This window comes from Tachyglossus aculeatus, chromosome 3, assembly GCF_015852505.1.
Source record: "Tachyglossus aculeatus isolate mTacAcu1 chromosome 3, mTacAcu1.pri, whole genome shotgun sequence".
Classification (NCBI taxonomy): domain Eukaryota; kingdom Metazoa; phylum Chordata; class Mammalia; order Monotremata; family Tachyglossidae; genus Tachyglossus; species Tachyglossus aculeatus.
Window position 1 is genome coordinate 87,019,984 of NC_052068.1, and position 27,983 is coordinate 87,047,966.

General features: G+C 41.8%; 1 protein-coding gene across 3 annotated transcripts in view; it reads left to right on the plus strand.

Moving 5' to 3' along the window:
• Positions 1 to 27,983, plus strand: part of DYM (dymeclin) — a 523,552-nt gene that overhangs the window by 340,076 nt on the left and 155,493 nt on the right. The window contains exon 14 of one of the 3 annotated variants that reach the window (XM_038743768.1): positions 1,011 to 1,175. The exons of the other annotated variants lie outside the window; for them this stretch is intronic. Coding sequence (XP_038599696.1) covers positions 1,011 to 1,175 — 165 coding nt within the window. The remainder of the gene's footprint in view (positions 1 to 1,010; positions 1,176 to 27,983) is intronic. 3 annotated transcript variants of the gene reach the window in all.

Sequence of the window (27,983 nt, forward strand, 5' to 3'; positions counted from 1 at the left end):
TAGATGCTTTTGTCAGAAAGTCTTTTTATCATATGTTTTTTTCCCCCGTAAAATTAAGCAAAACCAGAAGTGAAATTGTCTGTGTGATTGTAGGGATCATTGGCATATATGATTCTGCCAAATAGGAGTAGATGTTCCTATTCTTTGGAACAAAACCCGATAGATCAAAAATTCTGAGTCAAAATGCAATTAAATGTTGCAATATGGCAAATATAGGGTCCTAATAATTAGAAATAAATGACAGAATGGGTTTCCCCTGGTGGAATAAATGTTAGGGGATCTCTTTTTATAAAGAGTACCTGAGAGGAAAAGGTGCCTATAAAAAGTCAATTATGGCTGCCTTTAAATTAATAAGGCAGTTTGGAATCAACGGTCATTGTGGGCAGGGGATATGTTTGTTATATTGTTATATTGTACTCTCCCAAGTGCAGTTTCTGCACACAGTAAGTGCTCAATAAATATGATTGACAGATTGACTAATACTGGTCTCTAATACTAAGACAATGTAGGAAGTTGTAAATTTGCACCAAAAGTAAGAAGCCAAGAAGGAGGCTGGTCCTGTAAAAATTGAACTGCATCTGTAGGTTGAGAAGTTGATGCTAGGTAATTTCTTCTAATTGTTTGGAATTTCTCTGTTTTATTGGTATGCATTAACCGTGGAACCCAAGCTGGGATTTCCATCTAAGAGCAAGGAGAAACTGGCTTTAATGGTTTCATTTACCAGTGAAAGACCAAAGTCTAACCTACCTCACCACCATTTACAGTTGCCTGAGGAAGTTGATGCCCCCAAACCATGACAATTCTTGGGTGGGGTGATGACCTTAGGATTTTCTCCCTATCAACTCTTCTGGCCTTTTTAACTTCTTGTTTCTTAAGGGCTACTTTGCTGCCTTTGACATCATTCTTCTGACAGCAGACACAAACACTGCTTTGGAGGTAAAACATGAATTAGCCTTCCTAAAGGAAAAACCCTCTCTTTCTGTTTTTCTCCCTCTACCCTTGTTTTTCAGTTATACCAGCCGCCACTTGCGGAGATATGTATATGTCTTGGACAAACTGTATTTCCCTCACCCTCACTGCTCTACGCTGCAGCAATGCTTCTCGACCCTCAGTGACAATGGAGAGGAACTCTTGTCTTTAACTTGCTCTCACATTCTAAGATCCTATGCTTCCAGGTTATTAACCTCTGCTGTCCGTTTACTGCATGCTGCATGCTGTGTTTGGATCTTTGCATGCTTTAAGTGAACGGATGATGGAACGGGTTAAAGGGAGAGATTTATATTTATATTTCCAAGTGGTTATATTCTATGTTTATTATTTACAAATGGTTTTGCTTTCTTGCCCTTCATGCAAAGTGTTTCACACACAATCTACCAAAACAATTCCCTTGTCCAATACTGTAGTTGGGGAAAAATCTTCCATTCATTCAGTCGTATTTATTGAGCGCTTACTGTGTGCAGAGCACTGTACTAAGCTCTTGGGAAGTACAAGTTGGCAACATATAGAGATGGTCCCTACCCAACAACGGGCTCACAGTCTAGAAGGGGAAGACAGACAACAAAACAAAACATATTAACAAAATAAAATGAATAGTAAATATGTACAAGTAAAATAAATAGAGTAATAAATGCTCCCATTCTCTATATGAACTGTGTGTCTGTTGGTGTAGGGCAGTATCTCTGCCTTACTGATAACTTCAGTCTTACAAAGCAGGGAATGATATTGGGCAGGTTAGATTTCTAGGAATGCAGACATGTTCATTTTTCTTTCTTGCATTTCATAGTCACTTGATTTTTATATAGACCAGTGATAAAAGAAGCATCCCCAGAATGCATCGTAGAAGAATATGAATTAGTCAAATTGATGGTGGGAGTCATGAAGAAGGGTGAGACATCTTGTCAGTCTCAAATACCATAGAAAATCATCCCCATTTGTGGACAGTACCATGGACCAAATCAGAGGGGCAACATGACGTTAATGCTTTGTCTTTTCTAGTTGAGAGTTTAAGCAGCCTTTTGATATGTGAAGAGATGAATTGTACCCACATCATATTGAATAGATGATTTAATGCATATCTACATTGCCAAGTATTTTAGAGAACCAAGAAAAAAAATTGCATGACAAGCTTGACCATAACATGGAAGGCCTCCAGAATAAAAATGCAGCTCTCCAACTAAAGAAAGCGTACAATAGCATCAGACCACACAGTGAATATAAGTAGAAACAGCTTGATTGTCAGGGAGGGAAGTTTACATGGAATGCTAGTTGAACCAGCTTTCTCTTTGGAACAGAGAAATTATATGGTGCTCCATACAAATATGAATTATGAGTAATTACCACCCTAATTAGAAAAACAACCCAACAAAAATTCAAGAAATATAGCAGAACTCTGAAAAGCATGTAAAAGAAAAATAAATCTGCTGAAGTAAAACCAACTTCTTCCAGACAGTTTGTGCAATGCCCCTTTGCAAATGACTAACATCCTGTACACACAGTGAGACATAGTTAAGGGCAATGTAGAATCTTGAGAAATGTTATCCTGCCACAATATTTCCCTATGTAAAAGGCAGACTAAGCCAAGCGACTGCATGGAGCAATCACAACCTAGTTCATCAGCCCCAAAATAGCTTTCGGTTGTCATAAAGAATGTTGTTTGGCAAAAATGTGTTTATTCCTTGCAGATCTTTCTGACTAGACTAACATACATCATTGTTGTAGAGAGGTATTTGTTCCCTGTCCAAGCTCTGCCACTTAAAACTGCAGGTTCTCTAGCCATTATTCTACATAATTTTTCTTTTTCTACTATCCCATAGTCGTGATTAGCCATCAGCTGACCATCTAGAGTTGAACTCTGGGGAACTCAAATAGAGTAGAGTTGCAGTGGAGACTCAAAGGCTGGAATTCATTTCCCACGGCTGGGCAAGGAAGCCAGACTATTGACCTTTCTGTCACATTCAAAAAAGGCCTGTTTTCTCAGGTTTCTCTTGCTGGGTGGACGTGAATGAGCTAGGAGAGTTCCATGGGTTTGGGGGAAATTTGTGGATTCAGAAAATGTTTTCTCTTTTTCACTTTTTCCTTAGCTGACAGATATGTACCACATATTCACTAGGGAAACATTAAAAATGGAGCTATTAAGGTGTACTAAGTTCTAGGTATGGCCTAGTGGTAGAGCATAGGCGTGGGACAACAGGCCCTGAGTTCTAGTCCTGGCTCCACCACTTGTCTGCTGTGTGACCTTGGGCAAGTTACTTAACTTCTCTGGGCTTCAGTTACCTCATCTGTAGAATGGGGATTAAGACTGGGAGTGTCACGTGGGACAGAGACTGTGTCCAACCTGATTAGCTTGTATCTACCCCAGTGTCAGAACTGTGCCTGGCACATAGTAAGTGCTTAACGAATACCAGTAAAAAAAATGTATTTGGATTGGGAATTGCTGGTACGTAAAAGGAAAAATACTAGGGAAAAAACAAGTTGTAATTCTCAGGTTGAGTTGGAATAAAATCAAGGCCATAAAAAATGTCTGGATGGTATTTATTGAATTCTTACTGTGTGCAGACATTGTACTAAGCATTGGTACATATGAGAAAACAATGTTCCAAGAGGCTCTAAAAATGAATTTCTGGCTTGTGTTGTCTGAACAGCTCATGTCCCTTTTCACAAGATTAAGGGTGTAAATTTTGAGCCTAGGTTGGGGTGCTGCTTCTGCTTTCCCTAGTTAAATCTTCGCTGCTTTTGTACACACACTATCCGTGGGTGCACTGCTGAACAGTTGTACCCAACCACAAAAAAGGGAGTGAAAATTGGTTCCATATATATCATTCTCCCCATGAGTATGTTTCACAAAGTGTTTTTCAGTCTCTGGACAAGAGATCCGTTTTCACTCAAGTGATTTTTTTTTCTGCCATTGTCCAAAAATTTCCTTTTCTTCATCATCAGTGAGTGTCAGTTGAGTGTCCACACAGTCACATAGTATAAAATAAATGTGATGCTGTCCAACATTCTTCAGTGATTTTCTAACAGATTGCCTGAGAGCAGTAGTGGAAAATATAGTATAATGTCATTTTTGAAGAATGCAAGTTGAACAGTACTTTGATATTGTCATTTTAAACACTTTATGACTCAGGCCAAATTTGGGATACATCAGATTTCCTGTATTGAGACATAATATTTTGAAGATAAATGTAGTTTTCATTCCCAAGAAACCTCTGTTAAGCAAACTGAGATAATCTGAAACAAAATATTTTAAATAAATAAATAAAATTCCCACTGGTGCTAAAAAGATTGAGATAGCACGTTTGTTTACCAGCTTGGGAAGCAAAGAACTTGTTTGTTATTCCCTCGGCTATGTGCCAGGCAAAGCTCTTGTATTTAAAAAAGAATACTTCAGTTGAAGTTGAGGGAAATGCCCCAGATGTTGATCTTAGTATTGTCTTTTTTTGTATTTCTCTGAAAACTTCTAGCAATGACGAAAAGTTGGCGGTGGAGTTACTTTTACTTTTCTCTATGAAGTATAGGGCAAACTGGGCTGAAAGCTTTGAGGAAGTCAGGTGGCCAGGAGGTAGGACCCCCATAGTCAGAGCTCCAAAAGCTCCAGGATGGCCCCAGAACTTGGTAGTCCTGGAGTTTCACCAGGGTGCAAAATGGCCCCATGCCAGTAGGCATAAAGACTTCCTATCTGAGCTCCAGAGCCCACTGGGACAAGAGGAACTCCAGCTCTTTAAGGAAAGGGGCAATAGATGGACAACGGAAAAAAAATAGACAATGAAAAGAAGGGGGTAGGGGAATGGGTGAAAGAAGAAGTGAAGAAGGGAGAGAAGGAGAAGAGGAAATTTAATGTTTGTTGTTGTGCTGAATTACTTTTCCCTTCTGTCACCACCTCTTGTAGCTCCCCCTTCTATCACTATCACTTCTCCATTTTTAGCCCCTTCCTGGTTTCCAGGGGTGGCCTAGCAGTGGCAGCCCATTCTCTCCAAACGTCATTCTCACTGGGATAGTCCCTTGGTGGGTGACGGCCCTCTTATACTCCATGGGGTTGGCAACCTTAGGGAAGCAGGGTGGCCTAGTGGAAAGACGACAGGTTTGGGAGTCAGATGACTAGGGTTCTAATCCCAGTTCCATCACTGTGCCTGCTGTGTGACTTGGGCAAGTCATTTAATTTCTCTATGCCTCAGTTACCGCATTCAGAAAATACTCCTTTCTACTTGGACTGCGAGCCTCATATGAGACTGGGATGTGTCCAACCTGATTACCTTGTATCTACCCCAGTGTTTAGTACAGTGCTTGACACAAAGTAAGTGCTTAACAAGTACCGTAAAAAATGTTATCAGTATTGCATTTGGGACAAAGGAGAGATACAACAATATTTAATTATGGTTTAAGTGATGCATATTGAGTATAATCCATCTTCTGAGATAACATGTGGGTAGGATATAGTTATGAAATGAACAAAGGGGAATTTTGAGAAATGTATTTAAAGCCTAATCATTTTTATCAAATCAGCCAGCGAGGGCCGTTGTGTCATAGAGAAGCAGCGTGGCTCAGCGGAAATAGCCCGGACTTGGGAGTCAGAGATCATGGGTTCTAATCCCAGCTCCACCACTTGTCAGCTGTGTAACTTTGGGCAAGTCACAACTTCTCTGTGCCTCAGTTACCTCATCTGTAAAATGGGAATGAAGACTGTGAGCCCCACGTGGGACAACCTGATCATCTTGTATCCTCCCCAGCACTTAGAACAGTGCTTTGCACATAGTAAGTGCTTAACAAATGCCATTATTATTATTATTATTATGTCATCAAAGTTCTTGTGTTTGTGCCTCCAAAACTCAGTAATCAACGTGCATCAACTCCTGGGTGGTTGTCTCAAAAGGCTTTATTTGATGTTTTTAGGCTGTTGAGTTGGAAGTTCACTTGATCATAGTATCATGGATTAGCCTTAGGATTTGGGCAGAACCCTTTGTGCCAGCTGGTGCCAGATACTTTTGTACTAAGCGTTCAGGAGAGTCCAATAATAATAATGTTGGTATTTGTTAAGCGCTTACTATGTGCCAAGCACTGTTCTAAGCGGTGGGGTATATACAATGTAATCAGGTGTTCCCACGTGGGGCTCACAGTCTTAATCCCCATTTTACAAATGAGGTAACTGAGGCACAGAGAAGTTAAGTGACTTGCTCAAAGTCACACAGCTGACAGGTGGCAGAGCCGGGATTAGAACCCACGACCTCTGACTCCCAAGCCTGTGCTCTTTCCCCTAAAAGCCACGCCGCTTCTTCAATACAACAACACAGCATCTGCTAATACTGTGAAGAGAACTTGGTGTTGTTCCCTGCACTTCTCCTATCTGACTTGATTCCAAGATCGTGACTTCCGTGCTGCATTTTGGCTTGAACCTACATTGCAGTTCAGGGAGTGCGTAGGTATCGATTTTCTTTGAGATATTGCCAGGGGTGGAAAAAAGTGAGATGCATCAGCAATTTCCACTGCTTTCACCTTTCATGAAAGTGATGATTATGGTGATGCTTTAGTGACATCAGAACACCTCAGTGTTCCTTAGGGTGAGGAAAAAGCATACATAGTTGCCTAAGCAATAAGTTACCTCCCTTGCTTGTACGTGGCTACAGAAATATTATCAGACTTGAGCACCTGACAATTCTCCTACCTTTAACAGAGAAGACACGTGACGCAGTGGAAAGAGCACGGGCTTTGAAGTCAGAGATCATCAGTTCAAATCCCGGCTCTGCCACTTGTCAGCTGTGTGACTTTGAGCAAATCACTTAACTTCTCTCGTGGCTCAGTGGAAAGAGCACGGGCTTTGGAGTCAGAGGTCATGGGTTTGAGTCCCGGCTCCGCCACATGTCTGCTGTGTGACCTTGGGCAAGTCACTTAACTTCTCGGAGCCTCAGTTACCTCATCTGTAAAATGGGGATGATGACTGTAAGCCCCACGTGGAACAACCTGATCACCTTGTATTCCCCCCCCAGCGCTTAGAACAGTGCTTTGCACATAGTAAGTGCTTAACAAATGCCATAATCATTATTATTATTATTATTCTCTGGGCCTCAGTTACCTCATCTGTAAAATGGGGATGAAGACTGTGAGCCCCCTGTGGGACAACCTGATCACCTTGTAACCGCCCCAGCACTTAGAACTGTGCTTTGCACATAGTAAACGCTTAATAAAATGCCATCATTATTATTATTATTAGTAGTAGTAGTAGTAGTAGGAACTTCCTCAGAAATTGGAGCTTTTCCATCATAGTGGGTTCTCATAGATGGTCAGAAGTGTGTTCAGCAAATGAAAGCTTCATCTGTCTCTCCAGGATTTTGTCTCTGGGGTGAGGGAGGAACATATTCTAGGTAAAAGAGTAACAGCAAAGATGCAAACAGGAAACAGAAAGCGAGCAATTAGGTAGATAGATGGAAACAGGCTTGAATCCCAGGTCTGTGCCCTCTCCACACTGCTTCCCTAAGGTTGCCAACTCCATGGAGTAAAAGAGGGCCATCACCCCCTCCAAGGGACTATCCCAATGAGAATGAAGTTTGGACAGGGTGGGCTGCCACTGTAGACCACCTATTGGAACCAGGAGGGGGCTAAAGTGGAGAAGCAGAAGTGTCAGGAGGAGGAGCTGCGAGAGGTGGTGGCAGAAGGGAAGAAGGGTGGCTATTAGGGTGACATGACACAGAGGTAGTCAAGAAAGCAGATATCTTTCTTGCTGTGACTCATTTTTCACTGGTAATAGCACCACTGGTGAAATTTGCTTGAGCGAAACATATTCTTTGAGGGATCTTTTAAATTCACGTGTCCATCCAAAGCACACATTGCAGGAATAAATTTGAGTTGAGTGTTTTTCTGGAGAAAGGTGATGACTGGCACATCCAGCCCCATTTCATCTTTAAAAGAACCCCGAGATCACAGTTGAATCACGTTAAATGATTAATCACGCATATCAATAAGATTAACTCATCTAATGATGGTATTTGTTAAGCGCCCACCATGTGCCGAGCACCGCAGTAAGTGCTGGCATTCATTCAAGGTCATCAGATGGAACACGGGCCCTGTTCCACATGTTACCTTTTTTCTTTGTGCTTTTCCTCTGGGTTAATTTCACCATCACAGTAAAAAAAAAAAAAATACCTAATAGTCATGGCCTTTTATTTAAAATTTCAAAAAACATTCATGAAAATAATGTTATGAGTAATTGCACGCAGTATAAGTTTGCTTTCCTGAGAGGGTTTAATTGGACTGCTAGTTTTACAATCTGAAAATAGAAGGACATACCAAATATATCTAGGTAAAATTCCATTGATTCATTTCAATCAAGGCATTAACTTCTAAATCAATTGGGAACATACCATTTGAAAGTATTTAGATATATTTGGGAGGTGCTTCATTTACCAGAATAATAAGAATGATTTATCAACATCTAACCATATACATTGGTTGCTTGATTACTGTGTTAGCCTCCTTGTCTCCTGTCTCTCGCCACTCCAGTCCATACTTCATTCCGCTGCCCAGATCACTTTTTGACAAAAACATTCAGTCCACGTTTCCCCACTCCCCGAGAACCTCCAGTGGTTGCCCTTCCACCTCCACATCAAACAGAAACTCCTTACCATCGGCTTTAAAGGACTCAATCACCCTGCCCCCTCCTACCTTACCTTGATGCTCTTCTACTACACACCAGTCCACGCACTTCTCTCCTCTAAAGCCAATCTACTCACTGTTCCTTAATCTCGTCTATCTCACAACAAACCTTTTGCCTCCGTCCTGCCTCTGGCCTGGAACGCCTCCTTCTTCATATCCCACAGCCAATTACTCTCCCCACCTCCAAAGCCTTATTAACTAAGCCTTCATTTCCTCTTCTCCCACTCCTTTCTATGTCTCCCTTGCACTTGGATTTTCTCCCTTTATTCACTCCCCCCTTAGTTCCACAGAACTTTTGCACATGTCCCTAATTTATTTTTATTTATATTAGTGTCTGTCTCCCCCTCTAGACTGTAAGCTCATTGTGGGTAGGAAGTTTTTCTACCAACTCTGCTATACTGTTATTTTGAATTCTCCCAAGCACGTAGTACTGTGCTCTGTACACAGTAAGCACTCAGTAAATATGACTCGATTGATTGATTGACATGTATTTCAAAACTTGAAATGACACTTCCTTAAACCAACTAGAAAGAAACAAAAAGTCCACTAGAATTTTTTGGAACTATTTTTTTTGACAACCATGGTGATCTACACTTGAAAGGCTATTTACGTGCGTTATTGTTTTTAATCCCTTGGAGAGAAGACGTTGTTATTGAAATGAAGCAGCGAGAAGCAGCATGGCCTAGTAGAAAGAGCAGGAACCTGGAAGTCAGAGGACTTGGTTTCATAACCCAGCTCTGCTACTTACCTGCTGGGTGGTCTTGAGCAAGTCACTTAACTTCTCTGTGTCTCCCTTCTATTTATCCTCTGAGCCCCATGTGGGTCCTGATTATCCTGTATCCACCCTAGAGCTTAGTTCAGTGCTTGGCATATAGTAAGTGCCTTAACAAATACTGCAGTTATTACTCATGTTCTTATTGCAATATGGACCTGTGGCTATCTGGAAATGAGTCATTCATTTGATATAAGGCAGCAGGATCTAGTAGAAGGAGTATGTCTACTCCAAGCTCTGCCACTGGCTTGCTGTGTGACCTTGGGCAAGTCACTTAACTTCTCTATGCCTCAGTTGCTTCATCTGCAGAATGGGGATTCAGTATCTGTTCTCCCTCCTCTTTAAACTGTGAGCCATAGTAGAACCTGATTATCTTATATCTACCACGGTGCTTGGTACAGTGTTTGACACATAGTGAACAGTTAAAAATACTACAAGTATTATTGAAGTGATAAAACCTTTTAAAAAAAACCCTTAAAAGTCATTTCCAACCAAATTAGTTTAATTTACAGGGTTTCTCAAGAATTTTGGCATATAACAGGTAATGAAACAATTTAACGAAAGAATACAATTAAATCATAAATGTGTCAATTTGTTAATATGCTTTTCATTCCCAATTGGTCATGGGTTTTATTGGGAAGAAAATGACTCAAATTGATTGTGTGCGTATGTATAGGCATTCTTAGACCCTGGCTATGGACATTACAAATAAGAAAAATAAGAATTGCCCAAACAGTTACAGGTCCATAGGGAATTTTTGTTGGACACAGAAGAATTCCCTAGTTTGGATTTTGCCATTTCCCTAGGGCTGCCATTTTCAGTCAGTTTTATGCTAGTATTTGGAAGTGCAAACTTGCAAAACTGCTTATTATAGAAACATTTTTGTTATTTAAATACCAATAGACTCTCATATTCATGGGGTTTCCGAATATGGAAGAATGCTATTCCCACCCACCCTTGCCATGTCTCGGCACAGGCAGTTGTGTAGTGATTTGACTTCCAGGCTTGAATGTGAAGCGGTGGTGTGAATCAAACAGCCTGTGTTAATGTTTCTGAGCCGTATAATCATCTGAAGGAAATGGTTCCCATATAGTGCATTTCACTCAGCCATGCAATCATCTTCCCACCAATTGTGATACCACCCCAGTGAATGAGAATTGTTTTGAAGTAATTATGCTCATTTTGTATGGAATAAGACACTGAGGTACAAATGTTATTACTATTACTGTGAGTTGAGCCTCACCTTAGAAGGCCAGGTGCTGACCCCACCTGGAGCTGGTTGAATATCACAATAATAATAATAATAATAATAATGGCATTTGTTAAGAGCTTACTGTGTGCCAGGCATTGCACTAAGCACTGGGGTGTATACAAGCAAATCACGTTGGACACAGTCCATGTCCTACGTGGGGCTCACAGTCTCAATCCCCATTTTACAGGTGAGTCAGGATTAGAACCCAGGGCCTCCTGACTCCCAGTCCTCTGCTCTATCCACTAGGCCATGCTGCTTCTCCTAGATACGATTTAGTAAAATGATGTTTGCGGTTAACGTAGCTATACCAAGCCAAAATTTAATTTGTTTTAGTTTTTAATTGCCTGACTTGATTCCTGTTTGTTTTCCACCAAAGTGGCTGTACGCTTACTCAGGATTAATTACACATCTAATGACACTCAAAACAGAAGCAGAGGCATGGAAAGGACCTAACATCACCCAGAAACCCTTCCTTCCCCCACCTGCTCACCTATGCAGGGATTGCTCTTCCACAAAATTTGATCCACTCTAGTTTTAGCTGTCTTTGCTTGGGGTTTCTGACACACATCTACCTGTAGTAGTACTGTTCATCCTTAGGAAGACGTTCCCAAGCATAACAAAAGATTTGGGGTGAGGGTTTGGTTTACTTTATGTTGGGAACTGTGTTTCCCTTTTGGAATCATGGTATTTCTGACAAAACCATATGCATCCACAAAATTTCCAGTTATCCTTTGAATTATAATGACAGCCAAACACATTCTCCCATTTCAGTTAATACTGAGCAGAAAAGAAAAGCACAGGGAAGAGAAAAAATAAAGGGCAACTGCACCTAATTTATATTGATGACTAATAGGCCTAAAGCCTCGTTGTCAACCCTCAGAGCATAGTGACTAGCAATTATGCCTTCTCTGCCACTTAAAAAAACGTTTTTGGGTTTCTTTTGAGCTGAAACCATTGTTCACTTCCCATATATTTATATTTTTATGTAAATAAGATTTACAAAGGAATTTTTTGAATGTTCCAGTCACTTTTAAGCCTCAGTTTGTCATTCTTCATGCTCGGTATTTTAAATTATTTTGGCTACGTGAGTTCTTTTTCAAATGGCACGTATTGTAAGTCCGTTGAAGCTCAAGTATCTATTCTTTTTGAAAAGTGGAGATTTCTGTGTTGAATTTTTGGTTTCCAGGCTCCTGGTCTGTCATGGTCTGATGCAGCCTGTGTGGTGTTCAAACTCCGGAACCTGGCAATAGAACGAGTGGGTCCATAGCAGTCCTATCTATGTGTTCTGGAAGATACAGAGAAGGGTAGCATTTAGTAGGACAACCATTGATCCAATTTTCTAGTTGTCTGTCCCTTCTCCGGTGCTGTTGGGGAGAGACAGAGAATTGGGTGGCAAAGCGTGCCCAGGATTCTTGAGTGTTATCCATGGCACTTGGTGTATACTGCTTTTCCTTAAGGCAGTGCTCATTAAGAACATAAATCCCACATTTTAGTAGAACTGCAGTTTGTGTCTTAGGGTCATTCAGGATGATTGCAAAATGATTTTGAGTAAGGTATAAAGCATCTATTTTATGCAGGCCTAAATTTCTAGATTTGGTCACTTACCAAGGAAGAGAGCTGAAGCACTATGGGAGCTACTTATATTTAGTTCCCATTCATGAGTCTTTTATTTTCATCATCATCAATGGCATTTATTGAGCATCTATTATGTGCACTGTACTAAGTGCCAGGGAGTATATAATACAGCAGAGTTGGCAAACACATTCCCTGTTCACAAAGAGCTTAAAGACTACAGAGTAATGATTAAAATTGAAGAGCACAGTGAATTAAGATGCTGAAGAAAATGTCTGGTAAAGTGCATTGCCGTGTTTCTCTTACCTAAAAGAAGAAACATTCCCCCAAATGTGTGTCACTACTCAAATTTTCTGCGTTGTGAACATTTTATTCCTTCCTCAAAGTCATCTTGCTTTTGCAAGTCTGAATTATCCAGTCACTCAAGCTACAGTCAGTTCTCCTATAGCATGGGGATTTTTTGTTCTTAATTTACCCTGCCTTCGGGAAAACTCGAATTAATGTACCCTCCGTTTCTCAGAACATATGTTTTCACTACACAGTTTGAATATCAGTCAATCAATCAATCGTTTTTATTGAGTGCTTACTGTGTGCAGAGCACTGTACTAAGTGCTTGGGAAGTACAAGTTGGCAACATATAGAGACGGTCCCTACCCAACAGCGGGCTCACAGTCTAGAAGGGGGAGACAGACAACAAAACGAAACATATTAACAAAATAAAATAAATAGAATAGTAAATATGTACAAGTAAAATAAATAGAGTAATAAATCTGTACAAACATAGATACAGGTGCTGTGGGGAGGGGAAGGAGGTAGGGCGGGGGGGATGGGGAGGGGGAGAGGAAAAAGGGGGCTCGGTCTGGGAAGGCCTCCTGGAGGAGGTGAGCTCTCAGTAGGGCTTTGAAGGGAGGAAGAGATCTAGCTTGGCGGATGTGCGGAGGGAGGGCATTCCAGACCAGGGGGAGGACCTGGGCCGGGGGTCGATGGCGGGACAGGCGAGAACGAGGCAAGGTAAGGACGTTAGCGACAGAGGAGTGGAGGGTGCGGGTTGGGCTGTAGAAGGAAAGAAGGGAGGTGAGGTAGGAGTGGACGAGGTGATGGACAGCCTTGAAGCCAAGAGTGAGGAGTTCTTGCCTGATGCGTAGGTTGATTGGTAGCCAGTGGAGATTTTTGAGGAGGGGAGTAACATGCCCAGGGCATTTCTGCACAAAGATGATCCGGGCAGCAGCATGAAGTATAGGTTGAAGTGGCGAGAGACAGGAGGATGGGAGATCAGAGAGGAGGCTGATGCAGTAATCCAGTCGGGATAGGATGAGAGATTGAACCAGCAGGATAGCGGTTTGGATGGAGACGTTACAGGGCAGCCTAGTGTCAGACTACCCGGCTCAGGCACATATCCATGGAGTCATACCCCATGATCCTGTAACATTTTTTGCCATGAACAGAGTCCCCATATTTTAGAGCTGAGTATCATATCCTCACACCTTGACTAAACACACAACCATTTCCTCTGTTATTACATCAGTTCATCCACACAGATGTACATTGTTAGAAGAACATTCCCTAATTGCCCAACAACTCTCTACCCAGTCAATCAATGGCATTTATTGAGCACTTACTATATGCAGAGCATTGTACTAAGTGCCTGGGAGAGTACAGTATGTTACTAAGAGTTGGTAGTCCTGCTCCTTGCCCACGAAGAACTTTCAATCTTAAAGGGGGAGACAGACATTAAAATAAATTATTATGGATGTGTTCATATGCTCTGGGAGACCGAGAGCGCGGTGACTATCAAGTGATTGAAGGGTACAGAGCCAAGTGCATTAGGTGACCCAGAAGGGAGAGGGCATAGGAGAAAAGGAAGGTTTAATTGGGGAAGATCATGGAGGAGGTGTCATTTTAATAATGCTTTGAAAGTGGGGAGAGTGGTGGTCTGTCAGATATGAAGGAGTTCCAGGCCAGAAGGAGGACGGGGGCAAGGGGTTGGTGGCAAGATAGTTGAGATGGAGATATAGCGAGTAGGTTGGCATTAGAGGAGTGAAATGTATGGACTGAGTTGTAGCGGGAAATCAGTGAGGTGGGATAGGTGGGAGAGAGCTGACTGAGTGCTTTCAAGCTGATGGTAAAGTGTTTTCTGTATGATGCGGAGGTGGATGGGCAACCACTGGAGGGTCTTGCGGAGCAGGGAGACGGGCTGGGAAGTTTTTTTTAGAAAATGATCTGGAAAGCAGAGTGAAGTAAGGACTGGAGTGGAGAGAGACAGGAGGTAGTCAATCCATCGTATTTAATGAGCATTTCCTGTATGCAGAGTACTGTACTAAGCACTTGGAAGAGTACAGGCAGTTCAACAAGGAGGCCGATATAGTATGTGATTAGTGCTTGGATCAGATACCCAAAATGCATGTTGGAAAATCGTGTTACGGGAGAACTGCTGTACCTGATTTGATGTACCAGCTAGCTGGGTCCCCTTAATCCTCCACTCTGCCAAATGGACACACACTCAATCTCATCATCACTAGTCATCATACCGCCTCTTCCCTCCCTAACTCGGAATTATGATTTTCTGACTACAGTCTCTAACCTACCTTCTCTGTCACACCTCTCCACCCCATAAAACCATTCTCTGCCCACACGGAAACCTCTAATTCCTCCACCCTTTTCACTTATCGTAGACGATCATGCCCCGTTTGGGCTCCCTGTTCCACCTCCCCTCTCTGCATGTACACATTCACACCCTCAACTCTGCCCTCACCCCCGGACAACTTTCTGACTCTCTTGATTTCTATTTATCTTGCACCATCATTCCCCAGTCCTAAGTCACCGCCACAATATGCTTCCTCCACTCTTGGGCTTTAAATCTTCCTTTTTTAATCACTTCTGGGTTGAATTAATCTGCTGTGCTCTTCATTAAAATGTCTTGTGTTCATCTTTTCACTGCTACTAGAAATAGAAAAAAAAAATGAAATGTTGAACTCCACCTCAAGCACCGTCTTATGTTCCAGATATGCATGTGCAGGATTAACACACAGTCATAGAAAAAAAAAGTGTCCAAGTGCCCTCAGCGGAATCCAGGAACCTCAAGGCCTGGGAACCTCTCTTTTTCCTCTTTTGGGCAAGCAGTACTAACAGCTTTTGTCAGATCTAGCTCAAGGCATTTTGGTGCCCTTGAAACATGGAAGAGACATATAATATAAGATAATTGCTCCTTAAGGTGGGACACAGAAGGTGGAAAGGGCAGAGAGTTGTCCCTCAGCTGCAGAGGGGAAAAATTGCCTAATATGTCCCTCTGGCAGTGCCAGCCTTGCCTTTTGATGTGGAGCCATTCCCTGCCTAGTGCTGTTTATTAGAGTAGAAGTGCTATGGCATGGCATTCAGCACTGCGCTAACTCTAGTTTCTACCCTCTCCCAAATGGGTCAGGCCAATATCAGTCAATGATGTTTGAGTGTTTACTGTGTTCAGAGCACTGTATTAAGCACTTGGGAGAGTACAGTATAGCAGAGTTGGTAGAAACATCCCCTGCCCACAGCTCGTTGTGGGCAGGGACTGTCTGTATATTGTTATACTATAATCTTCCAAGCACTTAGTACAGTGCTTTGCACACGGTAAGCGCTCAATAAATATGAATGAATGAATGAACAAGTTTACAGTCTAGAGGGAATCAAATGTGTTAGATTTAAAATGCGGCAACATGACATGACAAGGCAGGGATTAGCACCTGGGGCCTCTGAGTCTTAAATCAGTGCTTTGTCTACTAGGCCAGCTTAATGAAAATTATTATTATTACAACAGTGGTATTTGTTAAGGGCTTACTACAATAATAATAATGGTATTTTTTAAGTGCTTAACTATGTGCCAGGCACTGTACTAAGTGCTTGGGGTGGATACAAGCAAATCAGGTTAGACACAGTCCCTGTCCCACGTGGGGCTCAGTCTCAATCCCCATTTTACAGATGAGGTAACTGAGGCCCAGAGAAGTAAAGTGACTTGCCCAAGGTCACACAGCAGACAAGTGGCCATGCTGGGATTTGAACCCGTGACCTTCTGACTCAAAGACTCGTGCTTTATCCACTACGCCATGCTGCTTCTCACTACGCCATGCTGCTTCTCACGCTGCTTACTATGTGCTCCAAGCACTGGGATAGATGCAGTATAAGCAGGTCGGACACAACCCTTGTCCCACATGTGGCTCACAGTGTAAGAGGGAGGGAGAACAGAGATTATTGAGAACAGATATTTTCACCCATTCATTCATTCAGTCATTTCTTGAGCACTTACTGTACGCAGAGCATTGTATTAAGCGCTTGGGAGAGTTCAACATAAACAATAAGCAGACACATTTCCTGCCCGCAACAAGCTTTATCCCCATTTTAGAGGTGATGTAAGTGAGGCATAGAGAAGTTAAGTGACTTTCCCAAGGTCACCCAGCAGGCGAGTGGCAGAGCCAGGATTAGAACTCCCAGGCCCGTTCTTCTATTCAATGGGCCACAGTGCTTCTCAGTTCTCATTTACCAGACTGATGTTCTACAAAGAGTAATGGTGACTTTCTATTACTGTATGCAAAAGTTGCCAGGAAATATCACCTGGACAAGGGTTAAAAAAAATAATATTTTACTCGACATTTGGTCTAGTGCAGCTTGTACTTCACTGAAGTGCACAACTCTTTGTTTCCCCTTGGATGAGTGAAATGAGCACTTTTGACGCGAGAGATCAAAAAGAAGTGATGATCAATGACTGTTTTACAAGTGGTAAAATTGCTCCATGCCTGCCCATAATCAAAACCATAGATTCGATTTTTGTGGTACAGAGTACATTTTTTGAGTGAATTAAGTTGGGAAAAAAAATCAAACCATATGTAGTACCTTTTTTAATGAATTATGACTATAATCCCATTTCTCAGGTGGTCTGGTTTTTAAACTTCTTTTTTAAAGTCCAGTTTTTATTTCTTTGGTTTGAAATATCTGATCCAGGGATGTACATTGGGCAAGACAAGATTATTTAGTTTCTGGGCTTCAGTGAAACGATAAACAGTGTGGCCTAGTGGATAGAGCACGGATTTAGGAGTCAGAAGGTCCTGGGTTCTAATTCTGACTCTGCTACTTTTCTGCTGTGTGACCTTGGTAAATAAGTTAACTTCTCTGTGCCTCAGTTAGCTCATCTGTAGAATAGGGAGTAAGACTGGGAGCGGGACTGTGTCCAACTTGACTAGCTTGTATCTACCCCAGCATTTAGTACAGTGCCTGGCACATAGTAAGGGCTTAATAATAATAATAATAATAATAATAATGGCATTTGTTACGCACTTACTATGTGCAAAACACTGTTCTAAGCACTTGGAGGGGATACAGTAGGATCAAGTTGTCCCACGTGGGGCTCACAGTCTTAATCCCCATTTTACAGATGAGGTAACTGAGGCTCAGAGAAGTTAAGTGACTTGCCCAAGGTCACACAGCAGACATGTGGTGGAACCGGAATTCGAACCCATGACCTCTGACTCCAAAGCTCGTGCTCTTTCTATTGAGCCACGCTTCTTCTCATTACCTTGTACCTAACTTCAGTACAAAGAACATAATAGGTGCTTAATAAATGTCATAAATTATTACTCCTTCATACCTGACAGATGACCACTCTCCCCATCTTCAAAGTCCTACTGTCTCTTCTTCTGCCTCTCACTACCCAACAACAGGTGTCCCTCAAGGCTCAGTTTTAATTCTACAGATACCATAAAAAAAGGGAGGGTAGATAGAATCCTGTTTTCATTGGAGTATATTTCTTTCATTTTCAGCCATGAACTCCAGTGCATTTGATTTTGTTTTTAAAAGTCAGTAATGATAAATAATCTATCTTGAGCAGTTCAATTTTCTAGTTGGGTTTTTCCCTTGCCTCCATTAATTGTGTTGCTCTGCTCCAAGATTTCATTTACTAAAATAATAATGAGCCTGATTCTCCCAAGACCTCAGGTTATTCCGTGGTAGTAATTTAGGAGGGGCACTAACTCTTTCAGATCACTAAAGGATCTGTCTAAATATCATTGTATGTCAATGATATTTATTTTCAATCAATGGCATTTATTGAACACTGACTGTGTGCAGAGCACTGTTAACACTTCGGAGAGTAAAAAACAAAAGAGCTGGTAGACATTTTCCCTGCCCGCAATGAGCTTATAAATGGTATATAACCTTTTGTAGGCCACCAGTGTGAGTTAATGCACTTCACAAAATGCCAAAGTTTGGTAATGACTGTAATGATCATGTATATTTATTAAGAGCCTACTGTTTGCTGAACTCTCTACTACGTCCATTTTGGGGGGGGGCTGGGGGAAATGTACCATAAGCAAGGGTCCTGCTCCCCTTCCTCCAGGGATTTACAGTCGAATGGAGGAGACAGGAAGACTTAAATTCTGTATAGGGGGAGCAGGAGGAAAGACAGGGATATAGCGGATAGTAGTACAGATGTATTCATTCATTCATTCAATCGTATTTATTGAGCGCTTACTGTGTGCAGAGCACTGTACAAAGCACTTGGGAATTACAATCAATCAATCAATCAATCGTATTTATTGAGCGCTTACTATGTGCAGAGCACTGTACTAAGCGCTTGGGAAGTACAAATTGGCATCACATAGAGACAGTCCCTACCCAACAGTGGGCTCACAGTCTAGAAGGGGGAGACAGACAACAAAACAACACATATTAACAAAGTAAAATAAATAGAACAGTAAACATGTACAAGTAAAATAGAGTAATAAATCTGTACAAACATATATACAGGTGCTGTGGGGAGGGGAAGGAGGTAGGGCGGGGGGGGATGGGGAGGGGCCGGGGGAGAGGAAGGAGGGGGATATATATATTTCAGCTATATTCCATAGCTGAAACAGTTGAACCCCTTGCTTGTGCTGTTCCCTCCTGCCTGGGAGGATAAATAATGTATATTAATGTATTTCTCCCCCTCTAGACTGTGAGCTCGTTGTGGGCAGGGAATGTGTCTCGTATTCCCAATGGCTTAGTGCAGTGCTTTGCACACAGTAAGTGGTCAATAAATAATAATAATAATAATGGCATTTATTAAGTGCTTCCTATGTGCAAAGCACTGTTCTAAGCGCTGGGGAGGTTACAAGGTGGTCAGGTTGTCCCAAAGGGGGCTCACGGTCTTAATCCCCATTTTACAGTTGAGGTAACTGAGGCACAGAGAAGTTAAGTGACTGGCCCAAAGTCACACAGCTGACAATTGGCAGAGCTGAGATTTGAGCCCATGACCTCTGACTCCAAAGCCCATGCTCTTTCCACTTAGCCACGCTGCTTCCCGTAATGAATACGGTTGAGTGAATGAATGGAACTCCCTCCCCATTCAAATCGACAGACCACCTTCCGAACCCCATCCTTAAACCCCTACTAAAATAACATGTCCTCCAAAAAGCCTTCCCTGACTAATCTGTCATCTTTCCACTGTATTTTCCCTCCCCTTTGCACTTACGCACCTATGTGCTTAAGTCCAGACCCCCTAAGTACTGAGTTACTCGGCCCCTCCTACCACAGCACAAATGTACGTATTATTATACTCAGTTGGCTCCCCTCCTCGTAATTTATTTTAATGCCCGTCTTCCAACTCTAGACTGTAAGCTTTTTGTGGGCAAGAATAGTATCTCTTTATTCTCCTGAGTGCTTAATACAGTGCTCTGCACATAGTAAACACTCAACAAATGCCACTGATTGTTTAATTGAATGTACATAAGTACTGAGCATGGACATAATGATGATGATGGAATTTGTTAAACGCTTGCTATGTGCCAAGCAGTGATATTTATTTATTTAAGCGCTGATGATTGTAAGGGTGGCTGTTGTGTTAATGTGACTTGGGATATTGGGGATTAATTAAGGTAAGTCACTCAGTAAGTACCACTGATTGATTGATTCTTGGAGGCTGTGGGAATTGAGGGTTTTGAAGATAGCTATTAGAAGGAGCACTCAGGCAGTCATATCGCCACTTGCCCACAACATGTATGTACATGTCCTTATACTCAGTTTCCTCCCTTACCTGTGATTTGTTTTAGTGTCTGTCTCCCCTGTCAGATTGTAAATTCTTTGAGGGCAGGGATCATGTCTATTAATCAATCAATCAATCAATGTTATTTATTGAATACTTACTGTGTGCAGAGCACTGTACTAAGTGCTTGGGAGGACACAGTATAACAGAGTTGGTGGACATGCTCCTTGCCTACAGCAATCTTACAGCCTAGATGGGAAGACAGATATTAATATAAATAAATAATTTATGCTGTCCAATTCATATAATTATATATGCTCATAAGTGGCACTAGTAAAGTGCACTGTACCCAGTACACTTTCTCCCAAGTGCTCAGTACAGTGCTTTGCAACTTGCAAATCATACTTATTGATAATAATAATCATAACAGATACCATTTGCACACAGTAAGCACTCAATAAATACTATTGAATGAATGAGTTGATGGAAAAGGGAGTTCCAGGCAGAAGAAATGGCATAGACAAGGGGTTATTGACAGGAAATGGAGGTACAGTAACAAGGTGAACTGGAGGATGATGGAGGTTATGAATGCTAGCTTGACTAAGCCCTCGTTTTCTCTTCTCCCACTCCCTTATGTGTCACCTCTGCACTTGGATTTGCACCCCCTATTCACCCCTCTCAGCCCCACAGCACCAGTGTAAAAATCTGTAATTCATTTATTTATATTAATGTCTGTCTTCCCCTCTAGACTGCAAGCTCGAGGTGGGCAGGGAACATGTCCACCAACTCTTTTACACTGTAATAATAATAATAATAATAATGGTATTTGTTAAGCGCTTACTATGCGCAAAGCACTGTTCTAACCTCTGGGGAGGTTACCAGGTGATCAGGTTGTCCCACGAGAGGCTCACGGTTTTAATCTCCATTTTACAGATGAGGTAACTAAGGCACAGAGAGGTTAAGTGACTTACCCAAAGTCACACAGCTGACAGTTGGTGGAGCTGGGATTTGAACCTATAACCTCTGACTCCAAATCCCGTGCTCTTTCCACTGAGCCATGCTGCTTCTCTACTCTCCCAAGCACTTAATACAGTACTGTGCACACAGTAATGCTCAATAAATACCATTGATTGATTTTCCCCTCTCCACTGTTAACCCCATGTGGGCCAGAGATTGTATCTGATTTGATTGTGTTGCATCTACCCCCAGAGCTTAGCAGAGTGCTCGACACCTATTAAGCACTTAACAAATACTATTAATATTTGTTAAAGACTGTAAGTTCCTCCTCCCTTGAGACCATATGATCCCTCAAGAATGGAAACTCATTGTGGGTGCAGAACTTGTCTGCCAACTCTATTATCTTGTAGTCTCCCAAGCACTTAGTACAGTCTTCTGGACTGTGAGCCCACTGTTGGGTAGGGACTGTCTCTATATGTTGCCAACTTGTACTTCCCAAGCGCTTAGTACAGTGCTGTGCACACAGTAAGCGTTCAATAAATACGATTGATTGATTGATTGATTGATTGAAAGTATGTGTTCAATAAATACCATTGATTGATCGTTATTATTATTATTAATATGGTCTCCTCGAAAATTGAGATACCAACAGCAGGCTTGGAAACAGAAACAGGCCCTAATGTGGAACAATTGCATTAGTGCAGGAAGGAACTATCTTCACAGTACATTTAGTGCAAAAACAAATATCCATCACATATATTGGTCTTGCAGACACACTTTCGTGCATGGATAGGATCAGGGGATCAGTGGTATCATCTTCCAACACAAAGGCCTGCCATAGAATGTAAAGTTGTTAGTATTAATGTCTTTCTTTTATAGATCAATATGATGAGCCTTGTTGTAGTATTATGATAAAGCATTTAGAGCCTGGGTTCCTCATATTCATGTGAAGCACTTATGACATAAATAAAAGTGGTGGGCAGGTGGTAACCAGGTAGGGTTTGCTGAATAAAAGTGACTTTTAAAAGCAATTTGAGGACAGACATTTGTTGGATTGGAAAGCTGTTCCAAGCGTATGGGGGTGGCATGAAAGAAGACACGGGGAAGAGTGGGCGAGAGAGACAAAGGGTGCATTTAGGAGAGAAGAATGGGGAATGGGGACAGGGTGTAGGAGGAGATGAGATCAGATGCATAAATCCAAGTTGAATTGCGAAGGCTTTTGAAAACAAGAAGGAAGTCTGAACTTTATTTGGTGGGAGAGCCAAAGAGTGCGGAGATTAGCCAGGGAGGTATGGTCAAGGAACTGCAAAAAAGAAAAGAATGTTGGCAATTCACATTCAAAGGGAACAGAGATGAAATCGGCATGGTCAAAGGGTAGCTGATTACAAAAACTGTATGTAACTGAAAATGTGATTGAAGGGCAAGGAGAATGGAAAGAAGAAATTTTACAGTGTTGGGTGAGAAAAACACACTCTTCCAAAGTCAAGTGCAGGTAGGTAGTTAAGGCACTTTTTTAGTATCCTGGAGTATACACTTTTTCGAGCTAACCTGTGAATGTTAATGTCCTCCGAGGGATAAGATTCAGCCTTTCTTTCACTTGAAAACACAAGCCCCCTAGGATGATCAACTGCCCCCTTACTGAATGTGACAATGCTGAAACAATTGCAATTTTATCAGATTAAAAAGAATTCCTCTCTGACTCACTTTGAAGTAGCATGACTCATATCACATGACTCTACCCTCTAGGCCTGTTCTTACTTTTCCCCAAGGTGGTTACTGTCACATGCCTCTAAGGCAGATATTTATCATTTCCACTTGGCAGATAGGGAAAATTGAAGCAGAGAAATTAAGTAAATTGAGGCCCAAAGAGAAGAAAGCATTTCAACTGGAATTTCCAGTTTGCATTTCTGGATTCCCATTCCTGTTTGGGGACTACAAGACCTTGCTTTGTATGGGTTAACATTGTCCAAGATGATCATGCAAGATATTGAAACTGAAGCACAGTGAGGTTAATTGCTGTGTTTGGTACATGGAAAATGAAATTTTGACTGAAGGTTGCTTTGGCTAGTAATCAAAAGAGAACTCAGAGTTCTCCCTGAGATGTATTATGAAATATGTTACGAGCCCCAAATGTGTCCTTTTGTCTTTGTGATCCATAAAGCTTTAGACAATTCTTCTGAGACCCCCATAAACCTATCTTCAGTAATTTAGCTTGTACTTTCCATCCCTAATGCTTATTCTACCCTGATAAAAAAATTTGGAAAAAACCGCTTAGCAGAGAATTTGATTCACAAATTGGTCAATCAGTGACACTAAGAGTGCTTACTGCATATAGAACACTGTACTGAACACTTGAAAAAGTACAGTACAACAGAATTGGTAGACACGATTCCTGCCCACAAGGAATTTGCAGTCTAATTGGGGAGATAGACGTTAAAATAGATTAGAGATAGGGGAATTAGTAGGGTATAAGAATATTTACATAAATATCATGGGGCAGGGGTGAATATTTCAGTGCCTAAGGGATACACAGCCAAGTGCATAATTGATGCAGAGTGGAGGGCGGATAAGTGAAATAAAAGGCTTAGTCTGGGAGGGCTTCTTGGAGGAGATGTGGTTTTTAGAACCTGGGGATAGTGGTAGGCTGTCAGATATGATGGGGGAGGGAGAGTTTCAGGCTCGAGAGATAAAATGGGCAAAGGGTTGGTGGTAGGCTAGATGAGATTGAGGTACAGAGAGAATCTTCATGTCAGAGGAGTGGAGTGTGCAGATTGAGCTGTAGTAAGAGATCAGCAAGGTTAGATAGGAGGGGGAGAGTTGATTGAGTGCTTTAAGACCAACGGTAAGAAGTTTCTGTTCGATATGAAGATGGATGGGCAACCATCGGAGATTTTTGAAGAGTGGGGCACATGGGCCGGACAGTTTTTCAGAAAAATGATCTGAGAGAAGCAGAAACAAGTATTGACTGGAGAGGGGAGAGGCGGGATGCAGGGCGGTCAGCGAGGAGGTGGGGATGAATTTCAGGCAGGCAAGGTTGGACTGGTGTCTAGATTTCTGCCAGGAGCATTCCACAGCTTGTGTGCAGGAATGGAGGAAGCGGACTGTGGAGATGATCCATGACTGCGGATTGGTGGTGCAAGATCAATGGAGGGACAGGGGAGCGAGAGAGTTGAATTCAGTGGAGAGGTTGGTGTGGATTTGTGTAGCAAGAGAAGGTAGGTTGGGTATGGAGACCAGATGGGGCATGAGTGACTGTAGAAAATTGGATGGGATCAAAACATCGGAGGTCTTGGGCGGGACACAGGACAGATTTGAAGGGAGGGGAAGTATCGGAGACAAGGCAGGTCATAAAGTTGTGAGAATGGAATTTCTGAAATGGAGGGGTAAATTAGTACCTTCAGCCTATGGGGCATATTAGAAGCTTTCCCTGACTAAGGGCTCATTTCCCCTATCAGGTCTACATCAACTATGCACTTAGCTCTGTAATAATAATATAGTATTTGTTAAGTGCTTACTATGTGCCAAGCTCTTTTCTAAGCACTGGGGTAGATACAAGGTAATCACGTTGTCCCACGTGGGGCTCACAGTCTTAATCCCCATTTTACAGATGAGGTAACTGAGGCACAGAGAGGTTAGGTGACATGCTCAAGGTCACACAGCAGACAAGTGGTGGAGCTGGGATTAGAACCCAGGTCCTCTGACTCCCAAGCCCGGGCTCTTGCCACAAGGCCACGCTGCTTCTCTGCACCCCTTTAACACTTTGATTCTCTCCCAACTCCACCGCACTTAAGCTCATATCTGTAATTTTTTTATTGATATTAATGTCTGTCACCCCCTATAGATTTGTGGTAAGGGATCACATCTACCAACTCTGTAGTATTGTGCTCTCCCAAGCACTTAATACAGAGCTCTGCACACAGTAAGTGCTCAGTAAGTACCATTGATTTATTTATTGACAAGTGAAATTATTTAAATTTCTCTTCCTTTTCTTAAATGGTATTTGTTAAGCACTTACTATGTGCCAGGCACTGTTCTAAGTGTTAGGGTAGGTACAAGTTAATTAGGTTGGACACAGTCCCTGTCCCACATGGGGCTCCCAGTCTTAATCCCCATTTTACAGATGAGGTAACTGAGGTACAGAGAAGTGAAGTGATTTGCCCAGGGTCACACGGCAGACAAGTGGTGGAGGCAGAATTAGAACCCAGGTCCTTCTGACTCCTAGACCCGTGCTGTATCCAGTAGGCCAGGCTGCTTCTCACTAGGCCATGCTGGAATTCTTAAAAATCCTAGAGTGTTAGCCTGGAAGAATGAGGAGCTGAATTCTCCTTTTACAGCTTCAGTGTGTCCTAGGACCTCATTCAGTGGCAGAACAGACGGGAGAACATCCCTCCTCTGCTTTTCTTTCATTCCGTTTTCTCCGCTAGACCCAAGTCAACATCTAGATTGAAACTTTGCCACGGGATGTGTGTAGCAGTGTCTCAGAATCACAAAAGCATAAACTCATTGTCTCTGTTCCTATCCACTGTTAACAGGGAATGATGTGAGCCCATGTTGCCAATTTGTACTTCCCAAGCGCTTAGTACAGTGCTCTGCACATAGTAAGCGCTCAATAAATACGATTGATGATGATGTGCCTGCCATTGGTTTGGTAATGGAACAAAGATTCTTCAGTGTTCATTCATTCGGTCAGTCATATTTATTGAGCGCTTGCTGTGTAATAATAACAATAATAATGATGGCATTTATTAAGCGCTTACTATGTGCAAATCACTGTTCTAAGCACTGGGGAGGTTACAAGGTGATCAGGTTGTCCCTCGGGGGGCTCACAGTCTTAATCCCCATTTTACAGATGAGGGAACTGAGGCACAGAGAAGTTAAGTGACTCGCCCAAAGTCACACAGCTGGCAGTTGGCAGAGCTGGGATTCGAACCCATGATCTCTGACTCCAAAGCCCGGGCTCTTTCCACGGAGCCACGCTGAGCAGTGCTGCCCTGCACCGAGTCCCAGGGTTTATGTCACTCCACAGAACTTTTCCTCTCTCCATTTGGGACCAAAGTGAATATTTTTAAGGATGATATTGTTTTAAAGCTTTTTCTAATGTGCTGTTTCCAGTCTCCAGACTCTTAGTAATAAATCTAGCCTTCCATGCACTTGAATTTGCACCCTTTATTCACCCCACCCTGAGCCTCACAGCACTTAACGTACATATCTGTAATTTATTTATTCATATTAATGTTTGACTCCCCTCTCTAGACTGTAAACTCCCTGTGGGTAGGGAATGTATTGACCACCTCTCTTATCTGGTACTCTCCCAAATGCTAAGTACAGTGCTCTGCAAACTAAGCACCCAATAAATACTGTTGATTGATTGACATATTTTTAAGGTCGATATTATTCTAGCCTTCGTGAGAAGCAGCATTGCATTGTGTATAGAGCACGGGCCTGGGTGTCAGAAGGTCATGGGTTCTAATCGCAGCTCTGATACTTGTCTGCTTTGTGACCTTGGGCAAGTCACTTCACTTGTGGGCTTCACTTTCCTTGTCTGTAAAACAGAGATTGAGACTGTGAGCCCCACGTGGGACAGGGATAGTGTCCAACCTGATTTGCCTGTATCCACCCCATTACTTAGTACAGGGCCTGGCACATAGTAAGCACCTAACAAATGCCACAATTATAATTATTATTATTATTATAGCTATTTGCCCCAGGCTCCAGCACTCTAGTAATATGCTTAATTTTGATGAAACATGGACATTTTTAAAAGTAAGAAGAAAATTAAAAATGCATTTAAAGATATCCAAGAAACTAATAGGTAGTCCTGTCCTATAGTTTAGAATTAAAGGAATCTTCTAGTTGGGTAAAAATTACTCTAGTTTTATATATGTAGATTTATTTAACTTAAGTACGTAAAAGGATGTTCCCATTTCCAAAATTTTATCCCTTTCCCCTATTTGCAGCTAGGCTATTCCTAAATGTTCTGGTCAGAATAAGAAACCATTTTGACATATCATGGATTATAAAGTATATGTTCTTGTGCATTTGAATTTTTTCCAGTACATAAAATGTTTAGAAGGAAATCGATACTTTATGATGAAAGAAATGTTAAATTTATGTTTGGGGTGATTTTCCTGGGCTGTAGTACAAACTGTTGTATTGTAATGTTTAGCACAACAGTGATGAAAGAAATTGATCCGATTATCACAGAATAAATTGCTCATTCAAATATAAATGAGTAAGCCTTTAAACAAGCCATGAAAATTAACTGTTGCCTAGTAACCACATGCAACTAAAACTAGCACCTGGAAACTTTAGAAGGACCAGATGGGCAGCCATGACCAAGTGAGCATAACCACAGAAGAACTTATTATAGGGGCAGACCTCCAAGGCACCTCTTATTAGTAATGATAGTGATTAAGGTATTTATTAAGTGCTTACTATGTGCCGAGCAGTGTGCTAAGTGCTGGGGTGGATACGGGTAATCAGATTGGACATAGTCCGTTCCCCAGGGTGCTGATGGTGTAAATGGGAGCAGGCAGAATGAGGACAGTGAATTACAAACAACAGTAAGAACCATAGTAAATAAACCAAGATGCTAATAATATAATAAGAAAAGAAGGAATTTTCTTCTTACCACTGCAGTCTCTAGACTGTAAGCTCAGTGTGGACAGGGAAAGTGTCTAAAAACTGTTGTAGACCCTTCCATGCACTTAGTACAAGGCTCTGCATGTGGTAAGCATTTAAAAACTACCATTAATTGATTGATTGCCGACACAGTCCTTAGTTAATAATAATAATAATTTATCATATTA